Source organism: Sinohyriopsis cumingii, chromosome 13, assembly GCF_028554795.1.
Source record: "Sinohyriopsis cumingii isolate HCF-2022 chromosome 13, ASM2855479v2, whole genome shotgun sequence".
Taxonomy (NCBI): Eukaryota; Metazoa; Mollusca; class Bivalvia; order Unionida; family Unionidae; genus Sinohyriopsis; species Sinohyriopsis cumingii.
Genome location: NC_142973.1, coordinates 2,398,054 through 2,418,117, shown reverse-complemented (window position 1 = coordinate 2,418,117; position 20,064 = coordinate 2,398,054). Strand labels below are relative to the sequence as shown.

The 20,064-nt window shown below is 36.1% G+C and overlaps 1 protein-coding gene across 4 annotated transcripts in view; it reads right to left on the bottom strand.

Moving 5' to 3' along the window:
- Nucleotides 1-7,098: 7,098 nt before the first annotated feature.
- Nucleotides 7,099-20,064, bottom strand: part of LOC149784849 (translesion synthesis protein REV1-like) — an 83,275-nt gene continuing 70,309 nt past the window's right edge. For 2 of the 4 annotated variants that reach the window (XM_089978414.1, XM_089978415.1), the window contains exons 17-20: nucleotides 18,136-18,292; nucleotides 11,585-11,789; nucleotides 10,424-10,526; nucleotides 7,099-7,284 (exon numbers count right to left, since the gene is read on the bottom strand). In XM_089978414.1, coding sequence (XP_089834540.1) covers nucleotides 7,146-7,284; nucleotides 10,424-10,526; nucleotides 11,585-11,789; nucleotides 18,136-18,292 — 604 coding nt within the window. In that variant the 3' untranslated portion in view covers nucleotides 7,099-7,145. Of the gene's footprint in view, nucleotides 7,285-8,456; nucleotides 8,515-10,423; nucleotides 10,527-11,584; nucleotides 11,790-18,135; nucleotides 18,293-20,064 lie in introns of those variants that run through there. The other 2 variants (XM_089978416.1, XR_016425321.1) reach the window with 2 other exon arrangements.

The window sequence follows — 20,064 nt, the reverse complement described above, 5'->3', positions numbered from 1 at the left end:
TGTGAGATGCTTTTATTCCTGTCCTTGTTTTCTGCTCATGTGTATCTCTCCTACAGTGTATCACCCAGGGGTGTAAAATTGAGGGTACAAAAAACCCCTAGGTATCAAAACTGAGGGTCAAATAAAAAATGTGGGGGTCAAAAATGTACTGACAAATTTTCATATGACTCGTACTTTTTCAGCTTGAAATAGGATATTGCAACTTGCACAACATACTCTCTCTCTCTTTCTCTAAACATACAAATACACCAACATGCACAATTAACAAACAAATGCATTATCCATTCAAAGAATACTTTTATTAGTTCATTTTTCTTTTACAGTCGTACTTTTAACAGTCTCCTCAACAATATTATAGCCCAACACATTACATATAAGCCAATACAAAAAGCCAAATAAATCTTTTTAACCAAACGGTTAGAGGTCCATTTATTTTATCCATAGAAACTCAACGAAACGCATAAAGATTACCAACTGGCACCAGAAAGTTTAGCAGTGACCGAGGACATTATGAACCCCCACACCCTCCAGTTAAAAAGGCTATTTTTAAAAATTCTAAAATCCCGTCACGAAAGGATTATTCACTTCTGCAGTCTTCGCAATCACGCGATCGGAAGTCACACCGGTAATCATAATGAATATTCCAGTCAAGGGAATAATTTTCTCCATTTTTCATTAAAGTTAGATCCACATTTACTCTTTTGTGTTCTGCTTCTTTCACTTTCTACGCTAGTGATTTTTAGTGCATGAAGTTTTAATCTGGAGATCACTTTCTAGTGCAACGAGCCTTGATGTCAAATATCTAGAACAGCTTGCTGAGCTCGATGGAAATTGCGAGAAGCTCGTGAGATTAGGGGAAGCTACTCCGTCATAACATTGCCTATGCTAGTCTGGTTCATTGTTTTATATGTTCCCTGCGTAGCACTTTGCTATACCAATAGAGGAGCTCAAGGCAGGGAGCAAACAAAGCGGGGAACCAGTCAATGCCTTTACACGAAGTATATACGATGCCATCCATCGTCCAATGCATTGGGTATTAAATAAATCATGATCATATTATGAAAATTCTTTGCGTCAAAAAAAACGCACGGTAACAAAATGTGTGCGTCAATTTTCTCCAGCGTGCGCCCCTGACGCACAAATGTGCGTAAAGGGAAACACTGCTCCTATCCTGCCAATTTCTTCTCTCCTTCCATCTTCCCTCCTAACTCCTTCTACAATTCCTCCTCCTTGACTCCTTTTCCTCCTCCTTGACTCTGCTCTCCAACTAGCCTTCGATTCACAATCGACTTCTCCACTAGTCTCTATTCCGTCTCCTTGAGACTCTGGACTAAACCACACCGGAAGTCTGTCCCCTGAAAGCTTCCTTTACCAAGCTTTGTCTTTCCTTAGAATTTTCTAAGTTTTGCTGCCAATTTACGAGTGGCTTTCCCGGAGTTATTGCTTAACTTTTCAGCACGATGTTTCGTAATTACATAAGTTTCTAGTCTAAATTACTCAATTAAATTCGAACTGAAATGGTGACCACACCCTTTTTCAATTCCGATTGGATATCGATTCCTGTTCTATTCAGCTTAGCAGAAAATGCTCTGGCCGTCTGTCAATGTGGTGAGATTTATGACGCCAATAAGGGTCCTTTGTTCTTGAACAAAGCTTTCAACGTCCACTGTGACTTTTGACACCCAATAAAGCTGGCTCTCATAACAATTACGAACAGGACCACTATAGCCGCGGAGTCTAATATATATATACATGGCTTCTAACCAATTCCTTTGTTCTTGACTTAGGTAATTGTGGGCAGGCAACGTAACAACCCCCCCCCGCTTGAGAATAAAATCGGGATTTTATTCCCCCAAAATTGCTTCAAATGCAAATGCGTGTTACTACACATAATAAAAGAACAAAATCATAGCAATGCTACATGCTGACTACGGATACAATTATACACAAAACATACGGTTATCTACAGAGCAATCTAGACCTGTATTGTTAACGTTATTTTTCTGTTTCTGCCTTCCTCTCTATAACTCTGATTAATAGTGATTCTTTATCAATGCACTTTTTATTGCATTTTGTGATCTGTATTCAGTAGGGACATTGGTCTCCAAATATTGTTGATCTTTAGTGTTTCCTTTCCATTTACTTAGCTTCATGATTACAACTTCCTTAAATTCCGTTTTCATTTCTTCATGTAAGAAGACATTATTAGATCGAGAATCAGTGTTACTTGTGTTTGAAGGTCCATCTGATCCTGGTGATTTTGTTTTATTCATGCCACAGAATTGCGTGTACATAATGTTTATGCATTTACTACAACTACAATGTGCTCTGGTTTTGTTAACATGTACAGTGTTACCAGAGTGGTTTATTTACACATCAAGTTATTTCAAAATAATAAAATCGGTGCTCCCACTGCTGCATGACAAAGTGCTTGCAGTGAGAAAACTGATTACCATAAGCTCTCTGGCCATGTTTTGCATCATAGCCAGTGTACTTATAGGGTGTAGTCAGACATTAATGACAGCATCAGTATCATCAGCGAAGTGTAGGTCGGTGATTTTCTGCTTCCAACATTGACACTGCACTCATGGTCTTCCAAGGCATCAGACTGGATCCTTTCCAGGTAGATGTTAATGAGAGTAGTTGAGAGGAGGCACTCCTGTTTGATTCCGTCTGTGGTTCTGAACAGATCTGCTTTATTGCAATTGACGAGAACTGCGCTAGTCGCCTTGTCATATAGGTTTTATATGATGCTCATAAGGTCTGCGTCAGTATTGTATAACCGCATGGTGGCCAACAAGCCTGCATGCCATACCTTGTTGAAAACTTTCTTGAAGTCTGTAAAGACATGACAGAGGTCCTGTTGATGCTGCATATACTTTTCACAAGGTTCAACATCTGTTTTATGGTGTTATGTCCTGCTCTGAAACCAGCCTGTTCTTCCGTAATGATGTGCTCTGCTTGGAGTCTCGGTCTATTGAGGATGATCTTAAGCAATACCTTGCTTGAGTGAATGATGAGGCTGATTGTTTGGTAGTTGCTAGGGTGACTGATGAGGCTGACTGTTTGGTAGTTCTGGCACAGTTGCAGATTCCCTATCATAGGGAGAGTGATGATCAGAGACTAGGTTCATGGGGTTGGACATCCTTCTGTTTGCCCGATTTTGTTGCACGTTGTGAGGGCATTTATCATGGAGGTTCCTCCAGCATGAACAAGATCTGATGGTGTATTATCTACCCCAGCTGACTTCCCTTTCTAGAAGCCTCTACTTCTTCCATGAGGATTAGTGGAAAACCTCTGTTGTGGTCAGTGGGAAGTTTAGTACAGCTTTGTCTCCTGGTTGTAAAGTTCAGAACAGTATTCTGTTCATCTGTTAAGAATCTCTTGGTCTTCTGTGAGACTCTTGCCAACCTTGACAGATCCAAAAATCCAAAGTGCACTTGGTTCATATGAAGATATATTCACCACCGTAAAGAAATGCAAACTAAGATGGTATGGTCATATCTCATGCTCATCTGGCATGTCAATGACTGTCATACAGGGCACAATGAGAGGAAAGAGAAAACAAGTCAGACAGGAAGAAGAGATGGGAAGATAACATCAATGCATGGACTTCACAAAGTCCCAAAATGCAGAGGAGTACAAGGCAGAATAGAGACTGTTACAAAGTCATCAGTGGTGGCCTTACAGTTACAGGAGAAATTAAAGAAAATGAAATGCTCACACACACACACACACACTCAAAAAATAATAATAATAATAACAATAATGAGGACTTTGTATAGCGCCTAATCTTTAGAAGCTCTGAGCGCTTTAAAACATTAGACAACACCTATAAGATAAAAAACATATAATAATATTATTACAAAAACAAATACCATGAAATTAGAAAAACATTAAAAAATAAAAAACATGCTGAGAATATTTCAGGTAGGAAACATTATTAGGTCTTTAAGTTTGTTCTTGCAGTCGAAATAAGTGAATTTTGAGAGCCCTCTTGAATGTGATCACTGTCTTTGTGTCTAAGTTCAGTGGGCAATTCATTCCACGTTGCTAGGCCCAGGTATGCAAAACAACGCTGTCCATATGACTTTGTTTTCATAGTGGGAATAATGAGTATACGACTGTCAGAAGAGGAGCGTAAGTATCTTACACAGTATATAAACAACTATTCACAAAAATGTTACATTCCAGCAGAAAAAAAGTAGTAGAGGTGGGTTGGGTAACATTTACTTTAATAAGTACACAATTTTTTATGATTTTATCCTCTAATAAATCTATTGCAGAAGAAGAGATGCTTTGAGATGATTCAATTATGGTTTGAGTTCTTTGAAATTTTGCCCTTTTAATGATCTTGGTTTTGGGGTACCAGTAGATTCTCTTTCCTGGAAATGGTGTTTAGGTAAGTGGGGGCAGATATTGTAAACACTTTGAACATTATTTTGCCCTTTGTCAATGTAAGCATTGCATTCTGAACATTATCTATTTGCAGACAAGAATTATTTTACATGCCTTTGCTTGAGTCTGGAAATTTTTCTCATATTTGTAGCAGTTGTTCCCACAAATTATATTACAGTAGAAAAGATGTAGTTGAATGTAACTTTAGTTAAAAGTAACTCTAATGGGATAAATGTCATGATTTTCTTTAGGAGCCAAAGATATGAGTTCATTTTCTTTAAAATATAATTTATAAGACGAGACCACTGCCAGTTATTATTTACAAATAGTCAAAGAATTCTACGTAGACATGTCATTTTCAGATCAGTTTTATCAAAGAGAACATGCAGCATATCAGTTTGCAAACTTTCACTTTTCTGTCGTGTAGTTATCAACAAGACTTGTTTTGCTTGTATCATTTTCCATATTTGAAGTATGTTTAGAGAAGTTTGAAGCTTTTTTTAAAAATTCAGCTTGGTTGCTTCGAGCATCAAACAAAGTAGTGTCATCAGCATACACGTCAGTTGACAAGACTGCATCTCCTATTGTTAGGGATAGGTCATTTATGAACAGAAAAAATAGCAAGGGCCTCAAGATAGAACCTTGTGGCACTCATTAACTTATCATTTTAGTGTCAAACAGAAGTCCATTTAATGTTGCCTGTTGAGATCTACTGCTCAAGTAGGATGTGAACTACATACATTGATAGATTTTTAACTTTTCAAGGAGAATTTCATGATCTACTAGGTCAAAAGCCTTTGGAAAATCAATCATTACAGTACCAACTAACTTAACTTGATCTATGGCTTTCAGTCTTTTGTCAGCTATAGAGACAATCACAGTTTCAGAAGAATGATTTTTCTGAAAGCCCTAATGATTGTCATGAAGTATATTGTCATTACTGCAACAGTTTATCTAGTAATTTGGAAAGGGATGGAAGAACTAATGTTGATCTAGTTATTTGAATCCTCTTGTGATCCAGCATTATGTTGTGTGGTTATTTTGAGTTTTCCAAGATTGGGGAAATTGACTTGTACAGAAAGGTAATAGTATCAGCAATAGCTGATGCAGCTGCCTTAACATGTCTTGGACTATCATGTCAAATCCTGTAGATTTAGAAATAACCATGTTTTTGAGGTAATTCAAAGCAAACTCTGAACTTATTTCCAGGATTTCAAATTAAGTTATCATTCGGAAATTTCATTCTGAATGATCAGAGTCTAACTTATGTTCTGTAATTTTGGAGGCAATGTTTACAAAAAAATTCATTGAAAATATTTGCAATGTCATATGGATCATAAACATGGTTGCCATCATTATTTAGCAATGATATATCTTATATTTGTACTTTCCTGCTCCAAATTCCTTACAAATATTCCAGATATTTTTGGGTTTGTGTTTTGTCATCACAAAAATTATTTTGGTAGTGGTTTCTCTTTGCTTGTTGAATCATTTTGCTTACTTTATTTCTCTACATGTATTCATCTTCATTACCTTCAGATTTAAGGTGATCTCATCTTTTCATAAGTTTCAACATTTCTGTGGTGACCCAGATGAGAAAAGATGAATATTTGCTAGTGTTATGTATATCTATATTATGTGTGTTAATTTTCATGATTATAGACTGAAACAGTTATTTAGTAAAAAGCATACTAAATATGTAATTTTGTACATTGTGGTTTTGTACTCTAGGATGAGGTCATTTGAATAAACATATTATAGCTTCAAGACAGTGGGCTTCGTGTTAAATCAAAGTAAACATGTTGATGAGATGAAGTCATGGGATTTCCCCTAGGAAAATCTAGCTGACCTATTTCCTGATTGGTTATCTGCTAAAGTACTTGACCTTATTAACAGATTGTTTTCAAACTGATTAGTTGAGCCTCATTCTGCTTTTTGAATTGCATCTCACTTTTTGATACGAGGTATGATTTACTGAAAATTATTTATTCCCAGCATAAACATCAGTCTTAGAGGAATAATATAGTTCTGATCATTTCAGACGATTTATTTCTTTATTTATTTCAATTATTCATTGAAAATACAAAGTGCTCAAATTTTTGGATTTAGTAGCTGCTTTGGAATTACTGTGAATTCATTTAAATACTTCATTTGGATCAGCATTAGAACTCATTTAGAATACTTGATACTTCTGGACTTGTGATAGAAATTTTAGGACAATTTTGGATTTCATTCACCATACTGTAAGTTATTTATAATTTGTCCTTTTTTAAGGAAATCAAATGTTTGTTCAATTTTACAAAACTTGTTGGATTTCACTCTTTTCTGTTACTTTAAGACCACAGAGTCGTCACACTAGGTCCCACTTATATCCCATGTAATATAGTTTTTTTGTTTCTTTTATGGTGTTTAATGGAACAGCAACACTTGAAAGGCTACACTGTGCCAAGGCAAACATAGTAAAGTGCCAGTGCTCAACGATACATGTTGGAAGTTGATTCTGAAGGTGTGAGGAGTCCAATACTGTAACACTGTCACTCCTGTTAACATAAACTTCACAACATCTGCTTTACAGTCTATAATAAGTCAACATTAAATTCTTTAAATAATTATGTATGAAAGAAACTGACATGGCTAAAACTTTGTTACCCTCCTTGCAGAATACGACTTGGGTATAAAAGAACAGAAGGCAATGCAATAGAAAATGTATTAAACTATCATTTATATGTAATAAGGCATGGAAACTCTTAATTTCCACATTCCAGCTGCCACTGCTGCATGGATTTCAGTGTGCTGCCATAGAAAGACTGTATTACAATTTGTGTGTGGGCGAGAATTCTTCTCAAGGCAGAAAACCAGCCCGCTGCTTTATGAACATGGATATATCTGTAAAAAGAACCATTAAAATAAAGCATGAACAGAAGTGCCTCAGCCTAAAAATAATGTTTAAAACTCAGAAACAAATTATTGCTAGATTACATTTTAATGTTGTTTTAATAGAAATTTTCAAAATGATTCACCATATACTGTTAGTTTCTGAGAAAAGGTTTCCAGAAGCATAAAATGTGCACCTATGCAAATGGTGTAATGTACCTGACTTGTAAATATTTTTTAAAATTTCTCTTGTAACAAATTCATTAAAAATCTACATAGCAAGTCAATTGCACAGTATTTACAGCAAAGCTTTGATTTTATTTCCTGCAAAAATGCTGTAAAGTTTTCAAAGACATAAGCGCAGTATTTGGTTACCTCTGTCTACATAATTTATGTACAAGTTGCTAAGTCAAGCATTTGAGAATCTGAATGCAAAACATCAGATCCTCGAGGTTTGCTAGTGTATATTAAATATTCTCTCTAGCTCTTAAAATTAATTTCTGGAGAGAAATCCAAAAACATTTACCTCAAACTGTATCAATATGGTGGGCTTTTATCCATCTTTGATAATGTACTTTAGATCCCCAATTCTTGATATTGCATTTTCTTTGGATGTATAAATTCTGTTTGGCAGCATTTAGTACATTTACAATACTGCAAATGGATGAATTTCTGATGTTTAGCACAACAAGAAGCAATTTGTTTATACATGTTTGCAGGAGATCCCTGTGGGATTCCACACTTGTTTATTGACTCACCATCAGAAGTTTCCTTGGCAACTTAAGTTAAAGTGGTAAATTCATGTCTGGGTCAAAGGCTGTGCTTTCATGAATGGGGAGCAATCATTGTTTGTGCAGCTACCACTAACCCAACGAGATTCATTTATCTCCCTGTCGGTCCAATGTGATTAAAAGGGAGTAGTCTGGGTAACTACAGGGCAGGGGTGATGGTGTGTCACTTACGATTTATAAAAGGCCTTTGGAATAGAGAAACTGCATTTTCTCTCTCTCTCCTCTATGCCTGCCTGCGAAAATAGGGGTATATGACATCTTATAATTTGTTTAGCCAGGAGAAGAAAAAGAAAACACCACTGTGTATTCTCTGGTGATAATGATCTCTTTTCTTTTATGTTCCCTAACAGGGTCGTGTTGAGACAGAAGATTATGCTGAAAGTTAAAGGGTACCTCTTGTGACCTTTGCTTTCCCACATTCTTGATTCAATGCTCAAACAAAATTGGAAAACTGAAAGGGAAGAATTGTACAGAAAAATAGCAATGATCTTTAGTTGAATTTTGCATACAAATGACTATCCACAAAGAAGCTCTTGCAGTGTCAGGATTGCAAATTCTCCATGAGACGCCTGGTAATTTTTGCAATCTTGAAAAATTGTTGCAAGGTTCTAAATAATGACGTGTTTCTAATGTCATCTACATCTACCAAGGACTTGACCATTTCGGTAGAACTGATTGAAGACAGAGGATGGCATTCCAATGGAAACACAAAATCCGATAGATTTCCTCTATTGCTGCTGTTAATTAGATTCTGTCCATTCCATTCTTGGATCCTCATGATCCAGCATTACCATTCATCACCTTCATCACCGGGAAATGATGAAATAGTATCATCAGGATGATATCATCACTTTTCCCTCCGTAGTGATTGCATTATGGAATGCTGGACTCAAGCAGCTGAGTTGACTCCATTTGGATGGCTTCATAAGTAATGCAAGTTTGCTATGAAATTTCATAGGAATGTTTGGTCCAGTTGATTGGTAGGCCAGCTCATCAGTTGCAAATAACACTGACATGACTGTTGTAAACATACAAAGCTCATTTGTATGTCTGGATTGGTTTCTTGGCCATCAGAATGGTATACCAAAGTTGGTATATGATCTTATGGTCTAACCAGCTCTATATAACTGACTTGCAATGCAGTCTGTCTGGCCATCTTGTTGGTCAGAAATAAGAGACTCCTGACCACTGTAATCATATGTAGCTCATTCAAAAGGTCTGGCTGGCTAGTGTGGTATGGTTGGTGTGGACTATCTGTATTGTCGTGGTCAAATTTGGAAATCTTCACATAAAGCTTGTTTTCTTAATAGTGTCATATGTATGGCTGGGATTGCAAGCCATTATGCTTCATTGGCAGGGTCCTATGGCTTATCCTCAGTAGAATTACAAAATATAAATGGCATAACTACTTGTCAAAACAAAAAGCCTTTAGAGTCCATGATCATAAGCATAATAATGTAAACTGTGTTATGATACTTAGAAATGTAATAGTTGACAAGTACGGTGCCAAACATTTTTCAATGAAGTTGAATGTTACTGATTGAAATCACATGTGACAATAACAAATGCTGCAATAATTGCAAAAAAATAAATTCACTGGAATTCACAAAAATACTGCATGCACCATAAAAAAGAACATTTTGATTTACTGTACCAATGAAAAGAAATGTGGACAATTTAAAATTATGTTGTAGAAGTTATAGAATTTAACTGGATTGTCTGGAGGACATCTTAGCATGTGGCAGTGAAGTAAACATGGTGGATCATCTAGTGAGTAACCTGTAAGAGTTGCTTCTCTCTCTCTCTCTCTCTCTCTGTCTCTGTCTCTCTCTCTCTCTCTCTCTATACACACACACACACACACACACACATAAACATACATACATATATACAGAAGGTTGTTTTTTCTGTCTTCCCAGGAGGGCTAGTTTCAGAGAAATTCCATGTGTTAGATGAATATTTTAAAAAAAAGAAATAAGGATGACTGCAACAACTCACCATACAATTGCCACTCTTTCTGCTGCATATTTCATTCCATCAGAAAAAGAAATAGTATCCAAAATTACCAGTCTAAATTTTGATAGTTATACAATACACATTATTTTAACAATGGACGAAGACAGCAAAAAGTGTTTTATTTCATCAACTTAAGTTGCCAATGGGGAAAATTCAAGGCTTTTGTTGGCTACTGTTCATAGATACATAAAAAACAGTCATAGCACATGCAGAAGAAAATAGCTGGCAGCCACATGAAAGGACACACAAATTGATACACTACCTTTTTTCACAGCTGGCATAAAATAAAAACTGTCTGGGTTATAAGGTCTTATTTTCCTGATGGTATATAAAATAAATCTTACCTGTACAAGCATTTCAATATAATCTCCACCTGTTCCAGGTTTTTGTCAAGAACTAATTCCTGCAGATAGTCTGTCATAACTGCCTCATCATCTTTCTCAGGGGCTGCAAAATACAAAATGTAAAATACAAATTATATCACAGAACTCAAAAAAAGGGTTTGAGGAATTAATTCCTGTAGTAAATTATTAAAATATTTATGGCAATGTTTGCCTTAAGGATGTGGCAGTGTATCTTTCCAGGTAAGAAGCCAGGTCAGATTATTTTCAATCACTTTTTTCTTGCCTTTTCTGTCAAGCACATGCAAGGGTTGGTGGATGCCTATCCATTGGTAGTTGTTTTCTTCAGATTCTCTGGTTTTCTTCACCGACATGGCCAACATAAGCCAACTCTTGGCCATTGAGAGTGCTTCACATATAAATAACAAGAACTCTTGGCCATTGAGACTGCTTCACATATAAATAACAAGAACTCTTGGCCACTGAGAGTGCTTCACATATAAATAACAAGAACTCATGGCCATTGAGAGTGCTTCACATATAAATAACAAGAACTCTTGGCCATTGAGAGTGCTTCACATATAAATAACAAGAACTCTTGGCCACTGAGAGTGCTTCACATATAAATATCAAGAACTCTTGGCCACTGAGAGTGCTTCACATATAAATAACAAGAACTCTTGGCCATTGAGAGTGCTTCACATATAAATAACAAGAACTCTTGGCCATTGAGAGTGCTTCACATATAAATAACAAGAACTCTTGGCCATTGAGAGTGCTTCACATATAAATAACAAGAACTCTTGGCCACTGAGAGTGCTTCACATATAAATAACAAGAACTTGTTGTGCAATCAAGGTAACATTATCCTCTAAACAGAATACACATAAAGTTAGATTGTACTGTACAGACATTGATAACATTTTCTGCAATACAGTAATCCTTACATTTTTATGCTTACTTTGCCATGTTTGAAGCTTTCCCCAGTAACATGCTCTCTTTTCATTATTTGTGTGCCTCTTTTCTGTTCATCTCTCTTGTAAGAGCATCTGTACTAACAACAACCAGATACATTTTTAGGACAATAATTACCATGCCTTTTTTATCATGGGGAAAGACAATACACATGAAGAAATATGGTAATGATAACTATATAACACACACCTGATACAGAGCCCAGCCATTCCTTGATCAGAGATTTCACTTCAGCTGGGGTCACTGCTCCACACAGACTGACAGACCTGCAGGTTTCCTTTGAATTATTGGTTGAAATATCCAAGTCTGCTGTAACATGTTTTGGAATGTTTCCAACATCTTTGTCTGAGTCACCTAGAGCAGGACAACAACTTGCTTCTTGGTCCTCTTTTTGCTTAAATGGAAGCATACATGTCATAATGTTTTGCTAATAAGACAGCAACAGTTGCTTTGAACAAACCTTTTAAAAAAAGCAGTTTAATCTGAACTGTCAGGTAAGGCGACACCAATTTCACAAACATAAACTAAATTAAGTCCGATAAATTTTTGATTTCTTAAGTCAGAGTTCAACTTCAGACAATAGGATTTCTGGATCAGACTTAAACTTCAGACTATAGGATTTCTGGATCAGACTTAAACTTCAGACAACAGGATTTCTGGATCAGACTTAAACTTCAGACAATAGGATGTCTGGATCAGACTTAAACTTCAGACAATAGGATTTCTGGATCAGACTTAAAAAGAAAACAACTGGTGAAATTCATTCTATATTTAGATATCAAATGACCAGCTGGTGAAATGCAATCCATATTTGACAACAAATGACCAAATGGTGAAATGAAATACATTTCAGATATCAAATAACTAAATGTGAAATTCAATACAAATTTTGATATCAAATGAGCAATGGTGAAATCCAATCCCTATTACATACATGTTTAATCCTGATTTGGCATTTGATACAGATGTTCAATCTGTGATTCTATATCACACAGCTAAACATTTCTGTATTGCATGCACAACATGGAACTACTTTTACGACATGAAATATTCAATAATACTTCATTTATAAAATATCAGGAATGATTTAATGTTATACATTTGAAGTATCAAAAATTGTAAACACAAGTATGTAATTTTAAGTGATACTGGGTGAAAATGCTGCTTTTGCCAATGTGGGTAATGGGAGAGGACCTAAGTGGTGATGAGCAGTTTATAGGCATTTCATGCTATCTACCACCAAGAAACTGGAATTAGTCGAGGATGACAATAATATTGTGGACAGAATGTTTGATAATGAGTTTTCAGATGAAGCTGATGTGCAAGGTGACACAAAATGAGGGACAGGGAGCAAGTACTCTGCTGCTTTGTACTGAAAGTTTTAAAAATCCAGGTAAAGAAAGAAATCCTCAGGGAGTCATGGTTACTAATGCTCCCACATTCACAGAAAACATTACCCCTGTTTGCCTACCTGGTTAGTTTGATGAAACTGAATGGTTTGTACCATGAACCAGATAATCTTAATAGTTAAAACACAGCTATAGACAGATGATTAAGGAACAGTAACTATGGCTACATCATATAAACTTCAAATGAGAAAATTACAGCTTGTTACAATGTTGTTTAGACTTTTTCATCACTGGTGCACATGTATTGAAATGTATGTTTGTTTACATTTAAATTCTTGCGACTGTTGAAGTAGAAAATAAAGAACAGCTAGTCGGAAAAAGATAGAATCATCATTTTATTAAAATTATATGCTTAAATTATCACCAAGTTCAATGCACCAATAATTTCTTGTATTAAATAAAAGCATAAAAACATAGTTCAAAAGTATTGTAAATTAATGAGCTATCTGTATAAAATTGAATTTATTAATCACTTCAATTCTGTAAACTTTGAATACTGCTTTGAAGTAGAGTGTGTATTAAGAAGGTTGTAAGAAAAAGGGTCGCTTACTAGTTCAAAACCTATGTACTATATTTGTGACTGCAGTTTAAATTCATTCATATGTCCCAATTGGTGAAATCCAAGCCACATTAGATATCAAATGACCAGTTGGTAAAATCCAATCAACATTAGATATCAAATAACTAATTGGTGAAATCCAATCCATATTAGATATCAAATAACCAATTGGTAAAATCTAATCTATATTTTATATCAAATATTTTCATAATTATATTCAAGCAATAGATGGTTACAGTATTTATTCCACAAATTCAGGGAGTTCACCTTGCAAATGATAAAACTTGAGGAGTTGTCTTAGTTTGTTATAATCATGAACTTGTAGTTTAACATTATATGTATGTACCATGTTATCTATAATAAATCATAAAGTTGGCTTATTGTGTAATAATCATGAGGGGGCCCTGAGTGGCCGAGTGGTCTAAAGCGCTCTCCGTTACAGATCACTGCCATCTCACCTCTGTCTGCGTGGGTTCGAGTCTTGGATTCGGCTAATGTGGGTATGTGAGAAAGTTTGCCAGTAGCTTCTCGTGGGTCGGTGGTTCTTTCCGGGGTTTTCCCGGGTTCTTCCTCCACCATTAATACTGGCCGCCATGTATAGCCTATCGTGTGCCGAAAAATGGCGTTAAACCCTACTACAACAACAACAATAACAATAATAATCATGAACTTGTAGTTTAACATGTATGCACCATGCTTTGTATGATACAGCTAAGGGGATGGATTATCAAGCAGTAGTCAAGAACATGTGGTTTAAGCATTACAAGTATGCACCATGCTTTGTATAAATCATTGGAGTGGTTGGATTATCATGTATTAATTATAAACTTCTTGTTATCATTTCAAGTTCATTACCATTTTTCAGTACATGTTGGGCTATACATGGTGGCCAGTATAACTGGTGGAGGAAGATGGGGAGATCCCTGTTAGGAACCACTGGCAAGCTTTCTCACATACCTACATGGGCCAAGCATGTGACTCAAACATAGGTGGACAAAAGGTGAGATGGCAATGATCAGTAAAGGTGAGTGCTAGAACCCAATCAGCCACGTGGGGCTACAGCTTTTTAATTATTACATGTATGCACTATGCTGTGTATGATTCATCGGACTGTACTGTCCTCCCAAAAAAGCTTTGTAATCTGTGCCCTATATAACTCTACAGTCCTCCCAAAAAAGCTTTGTAATCTGTGCCCTATATAACTCTACATAGGCTCAATATTTTGGGTAATTAGTTAATGTATCCAGTTTTTTGTAGCTATAAATGGATTGAGCTTTCTTGGATACAAACTGCTTAAGTTTTAACAGTCTGGATCGTCATGCCATCAAGGATGGCTTATCATTACAGATATACAGTAACTGAATTAGAAAAATGAGTTACCTTTGCAAGATACAGTTCTTTACATCAGACAAATTAAATATTTTTAAGTACTTTTTAATTATCACATGAATCTGCCCTTTAAAAAATGTAAGGGTGGTGGGGTCTTTGAAAATGTGCCTTTAATTTTTTGAACAGCCAACAGCTTATGACAAGTTTATCCAATATATGCATATATAGTAATGTTCTACATGTGCATAGACTTCCTTCAGTTTGCAAAGAAAAACATTTTTTTTATGGAACACTTGCATACTCAGAACATGGATCACCCAGCCCACTTTGGCTATCACTGACTGATTTGCAATGGAAGGCCAAATTGGGGCCTGGTGAATAAATGAGATGAAAATACAAGGTATTCCACAATACTGGGGTGCTAGATGATGCTGTAAGCAATGACAAGGGTAAATAAAATGGATGAATGGATGGATGGATTGGGTGTAAATACCCTTCAGCACATAACTGGATATCCAGTGCCAAATATAACTCAAGGCCCTAAAATATGTAATGAAATTATTTTTTTGGGAAGATAAATCCTTCAAAATAAATGTAAACATATAGTACAAGTTGCAAGATAAAAGGTAAAGATGTTAACATTCTGTAAATGATATAGTGAAATCCCACTATAACATGCTTCATTTTAACATGAATTTGTATATAGCATGGATGTGGCATGTGGCTCGTAAAATAGTAATAATTTCACCAATGTCTTGCTACAGCAAAGTTTTTTGCCAAAATGAACATGATTTTGTTAAAAGAATTTGACAAGATGTTTTGTAATATGGAAGAAGACATTAAAAGCTGTAATTGTTAATTTTGTTATTATTGACTTGTGCAATAAAAACATTGAGACTTTTTTGTGGTCTTCAATACATTCTCTGTGCAACTGTTGCTCAGATAAAAGTGGACAGATGTTTGCTCATTCAACTTGCATACAGAATCAAGCATCAAACAATGCGGTGGTTGAAAAAAGATTCTCATGCGAATTTATGAATCAATTATGGGGCCGTCCATTTAGTATGTACGCGTGGAGGGGGAGGGGGGTAACCCAAATGCATATGCTCGTGTATGGTGGTCTACTGATAATGTACTTACACACAGAAAACAGGGGTGGGGGATGAAACCTCAATAATAATTTGTCTAATACGTAACCTGTTCAGTTGGCATTTGAATTTTAGCAGACACTAGACAAACTGATTAAAGTTACACAACTTATTTCTTTGATGCAGCCAGACATACAATGCTGGTGGACTATCTGTTTTATTAAACACGTTAATATCATTTATCCTTTATGGTTTCTGCGTGGATTTAATATAGGCCATTCTATAGAATTTGGGGTGGGGTGGGGTGTGTCAAGCATACGTACGCAGGTGAGTGGGTGTGTAAAAAAGTATGCATGTGTACAGGGTTGGAGGGGTCAAGCTTTGAGATTTTTGCGTATGTACTAAACGGAAGGCCCCTAATTTAAGTAATTCCTAATCATCAAAAACAATTTCACAGCTAAAGGTTGTTCAAATTATGGACAATGATTTCTAAAAATAAACGAAATCCCCCATTATGTACATATGGCTTGGCATTGACAATCAATACACAATCAAGTGAGCAATGAATATCCTCCATTCCCTATAAAAATGACCGCACTGTTCATTCATAATTAATCTTGCTGTAGTTGTTCAAACAAATAGGTGTCAAAGTGTTAATTAGTGCATATTTACAATGAACAATAAATAGTACACAGAAACATAAAGCTTTTATTGTTAAAGAGAAGCTTGAAGCTCTTGAAAGGATTAAATCCAGTGTTAAACAAGCGCAATTAGCTCAACATTTAGGTGTTAATGAGTCAACCATCCAAGAATGGAAGAAGAAAGAAGCCAAAGATTGAGAGATGGAGATAGGCATGCACAAAAGTTAGGGACTGAAGATTCACAGCAGAGAAAATTCTAGTAATATGAAATTTATAGAGACATCACTGAATGAACTTGGGAACTTGCACATGCAGACATAGGGAACCCTACATGAGCTTAATATTTCCTTACATAAATTTTCCAATTTGTGGGTGTGTGTGTACAAACTGAGACACATAATGACAAAATAACTAAATATTACAGCTTGTGTGTATTTACAATGGATGATTATGGATTCACTCTTACAGATGCAATGAGATCATTTATTGAGTATATGTGTTGACACTTTAACTATAAATCATGCTATAGATATGCATCCTGTATATGTACAATGCATGGGTCTCTGAATAAAGTAAAATACTAAATATGCAATATGTTTTCACTATTTCTTGTTTAATATGCATTGGTTTAAAATGTTAGCTGTACCAATGAAGCATGTAGTTTTGCACCTATTCTTATTACCACACCCATGTCCTTCAGATAACTGACTATCTGCTTATAGCATGGTATGGTACAAAGCATGGTCCTACTCTGTGGACCCTGACCATCGTGTTATAGTAGGGTTTCAATGTATATAAAATAAAAGATAAATGTACAAAATATTCCAATATTTTCTCTGTTGGTACATCATATCAAAGATTTTTATCGGAGTTCACATCAAACAACTTCTGTCAATACATTCAACAAGAATACGTTCCAATGTCAATGGACAGTGTAGTCAGTGTAAACAGACTGACAGATGCAAAAATTCTCTAAGCAGAGATATCAACATCTCAGATATATTTTCCAAATCAAACAAAACTTTACAGTAAGCAATTAACATTTTGATTGATAGCATCTATTCAAAATAAATCTACAGTTCAATGGGCAGGGAAAATCATCAAGTATTTAAGATTTTCATAAAAATGCATAAAAATCAGTCTTTTTTAATCTCAATGGAACACAATATTCTCCATGCCCTGCAAGATATCTGACTTGTGTAACTGCATTAAAAATATTTCCTAGTTATGCCTGTTTCAGCATAGTCTGATAAATCAACTCCACAAATCTGTGTTGATACTGATGGACAATGTTATGGGTCTGATGTCACCTGTTCATTAAAATATGCAATTTTGCTGCATGCAAATCATTCCAGAACAAACCTGCGTAAATTTTAGACACATACCAGTAATTGGTAACAGCCATATCAAGCGCAAAATTCAAAATGGCCAGAGGACAGATGGTTGTGCTATTCCAGGTGGATTTACAAGTCACCAAACATATGATTTGCTCAGGAAATATAATTTACATGTCACCAAAAGAACCCTTCAGCCGACCGTATCTGCACAGCCACAAGAAATACTGGTAAGTGTATAAAATATACATTGATGTGTGGAGCTAAAGTTGGATGCAGATAATTGCAGCTTTTAATGAATAGGTGATATCAGCCCCTCACCCAAAGATCAATATCATCAAGGGTGAAGGGCTGATTTATCAGCCTAGTTTCAGCAGTACCTGTGCATGAAAGCCTTTTTCTATAACTGGTTTTGCAGATGTAAACTCCAGTTTCTTAGGACGCCCTCTGCTTCCCTTTCGACTGTGTCCATGGCAAACAGGTCGTCCATGGGGTACTTTGAACGCTGGGCTCTTGTTTTTAACCTTACTGGGAGAACTGAAAGACAAGGATGAATGTGAAGAAAGCAACAAATACTAAAAAGCCTAAATTACTGAAACTAACGAAGAGGTATAACACTTGTCAAGAAATCTGGATTGGATTGGTCATCTTAGCAAATCATACTAGTTTTGTGAACTCAAATTAATGCAAGAGTTCTGCAGAAGCTGATGCTTTCCTTTTTTATATCATACCCCAACACCTTCTGTTGCATCACATTCATGAATGCCCATTTTCATACAATATGTATATATACACACACATACACACACACACACACACATCCTGGGTCCTACACAAAATAATTCTGCTTGCATGCTTGCAATGCCAAGTATGTGACACAGAGGTCAGTCCCCACAGGGCAGGGAGAGATCCACGAGTCAGTGCTGGTTGCATAATGATTTAAAGGACACTGTTTTGCTTGTAGCTCAGAAAACATAAATGTTCACACTGTAAGGATCTCAATGATCACCAAGTTATGACAGAGGGAATGGGTCTCAGAGAACAAGGACAGATACATGACCCAACAGCAATGGTGCTTTAAATTTAAGTTACCAGTAGCTGTTTACCTATGCAATATCCAAGTTATATATCTCACAATACACACATGCATCACAGCCAAAACATGCAACAAAGTTTTCACAGATCTCAAATCTCGTGGGTCGGTGGTTCTTTCCGGGGTTTTCCGGATTCTTCCTCCACCATTAATACTGGCCGCCATGTATAGCCTATCGTGCTGAAAAATGGCGTTAAACCCCACAACAACAACAACAGATCTCAAAATCTTGCCTCTGAACAGTGATGTCACATGACTGTAAAAAAAAAGTACTGTGAACGTCACATAAAACTGCATCTAGTAGGGCAAGGTCAATCCTGTTGAGTACTAGCAACTGTTTCTCAATGACCTCAACCTTTAGTCAAGGTATGTGTTCTTGAACTAAAGTTACCATGCAGAAACCATTACTTTCTTACCAGACTTGCCATGACCATGATGTATCCTCTAGAATCTATAGGTTGCTTGATTAACTTGTGTGCAAGTCATCCACAAACTTTGGTCAAGGAACTTACTCTAGAATAAAAGTTTTTCTCCCCACCCATTTTTCTTCGAGCCACAATAACCCTGACCTTAACCCTTTCAACCCCCAAAAGCCAAAGATTTCTTCCAAATCTTAACTGCAAGCCACCCCCAAAAACTCTGGTGAAAGTCTGTAATCCAGAAGTAAATTTATTATGCAAAAGAAAACATTTTTCTTTACGTCATACCTGACCTCTGACCCCCAAACTGGTCAGCTTCTCCCTCACCTCATATGCAAGCCATCCACAAAGTTAAATCCAGGTCTGTGACGTAGAACTCACGTTATTGTGCAGCAGAAACCATTTTTCTCTGTCAGTCACAGCGACCTCAGCTGTTTACCTTTTTACTCATAAATCAATAGCCTCCTTTCTTATCCAACATGCAAGTTATCCACAAACTTTGGTGAAAGTGCATGGGTGAGAACTGAAATTTTTGTACCGAAATAACTATCTTCTTTCAATCACAGCAAACTTGATCTTGGACAAAATTTGGCCCAGGTATATCATATAGTTAATATCACTGTGCAGAAACTAGTTTTCTTTTTTTGCAACAATGACCTTGACCTTTGGACCAATAAATCAACAGGCTTCTTATTTCTCCAAGTGTAAACTATCCACAAATTTTGGTAACTGTAGATGGTGGACAACTTAAGTTATTGGGCAGAAACAAGTTTTCTTATTTCAGTCAATGACCTTGA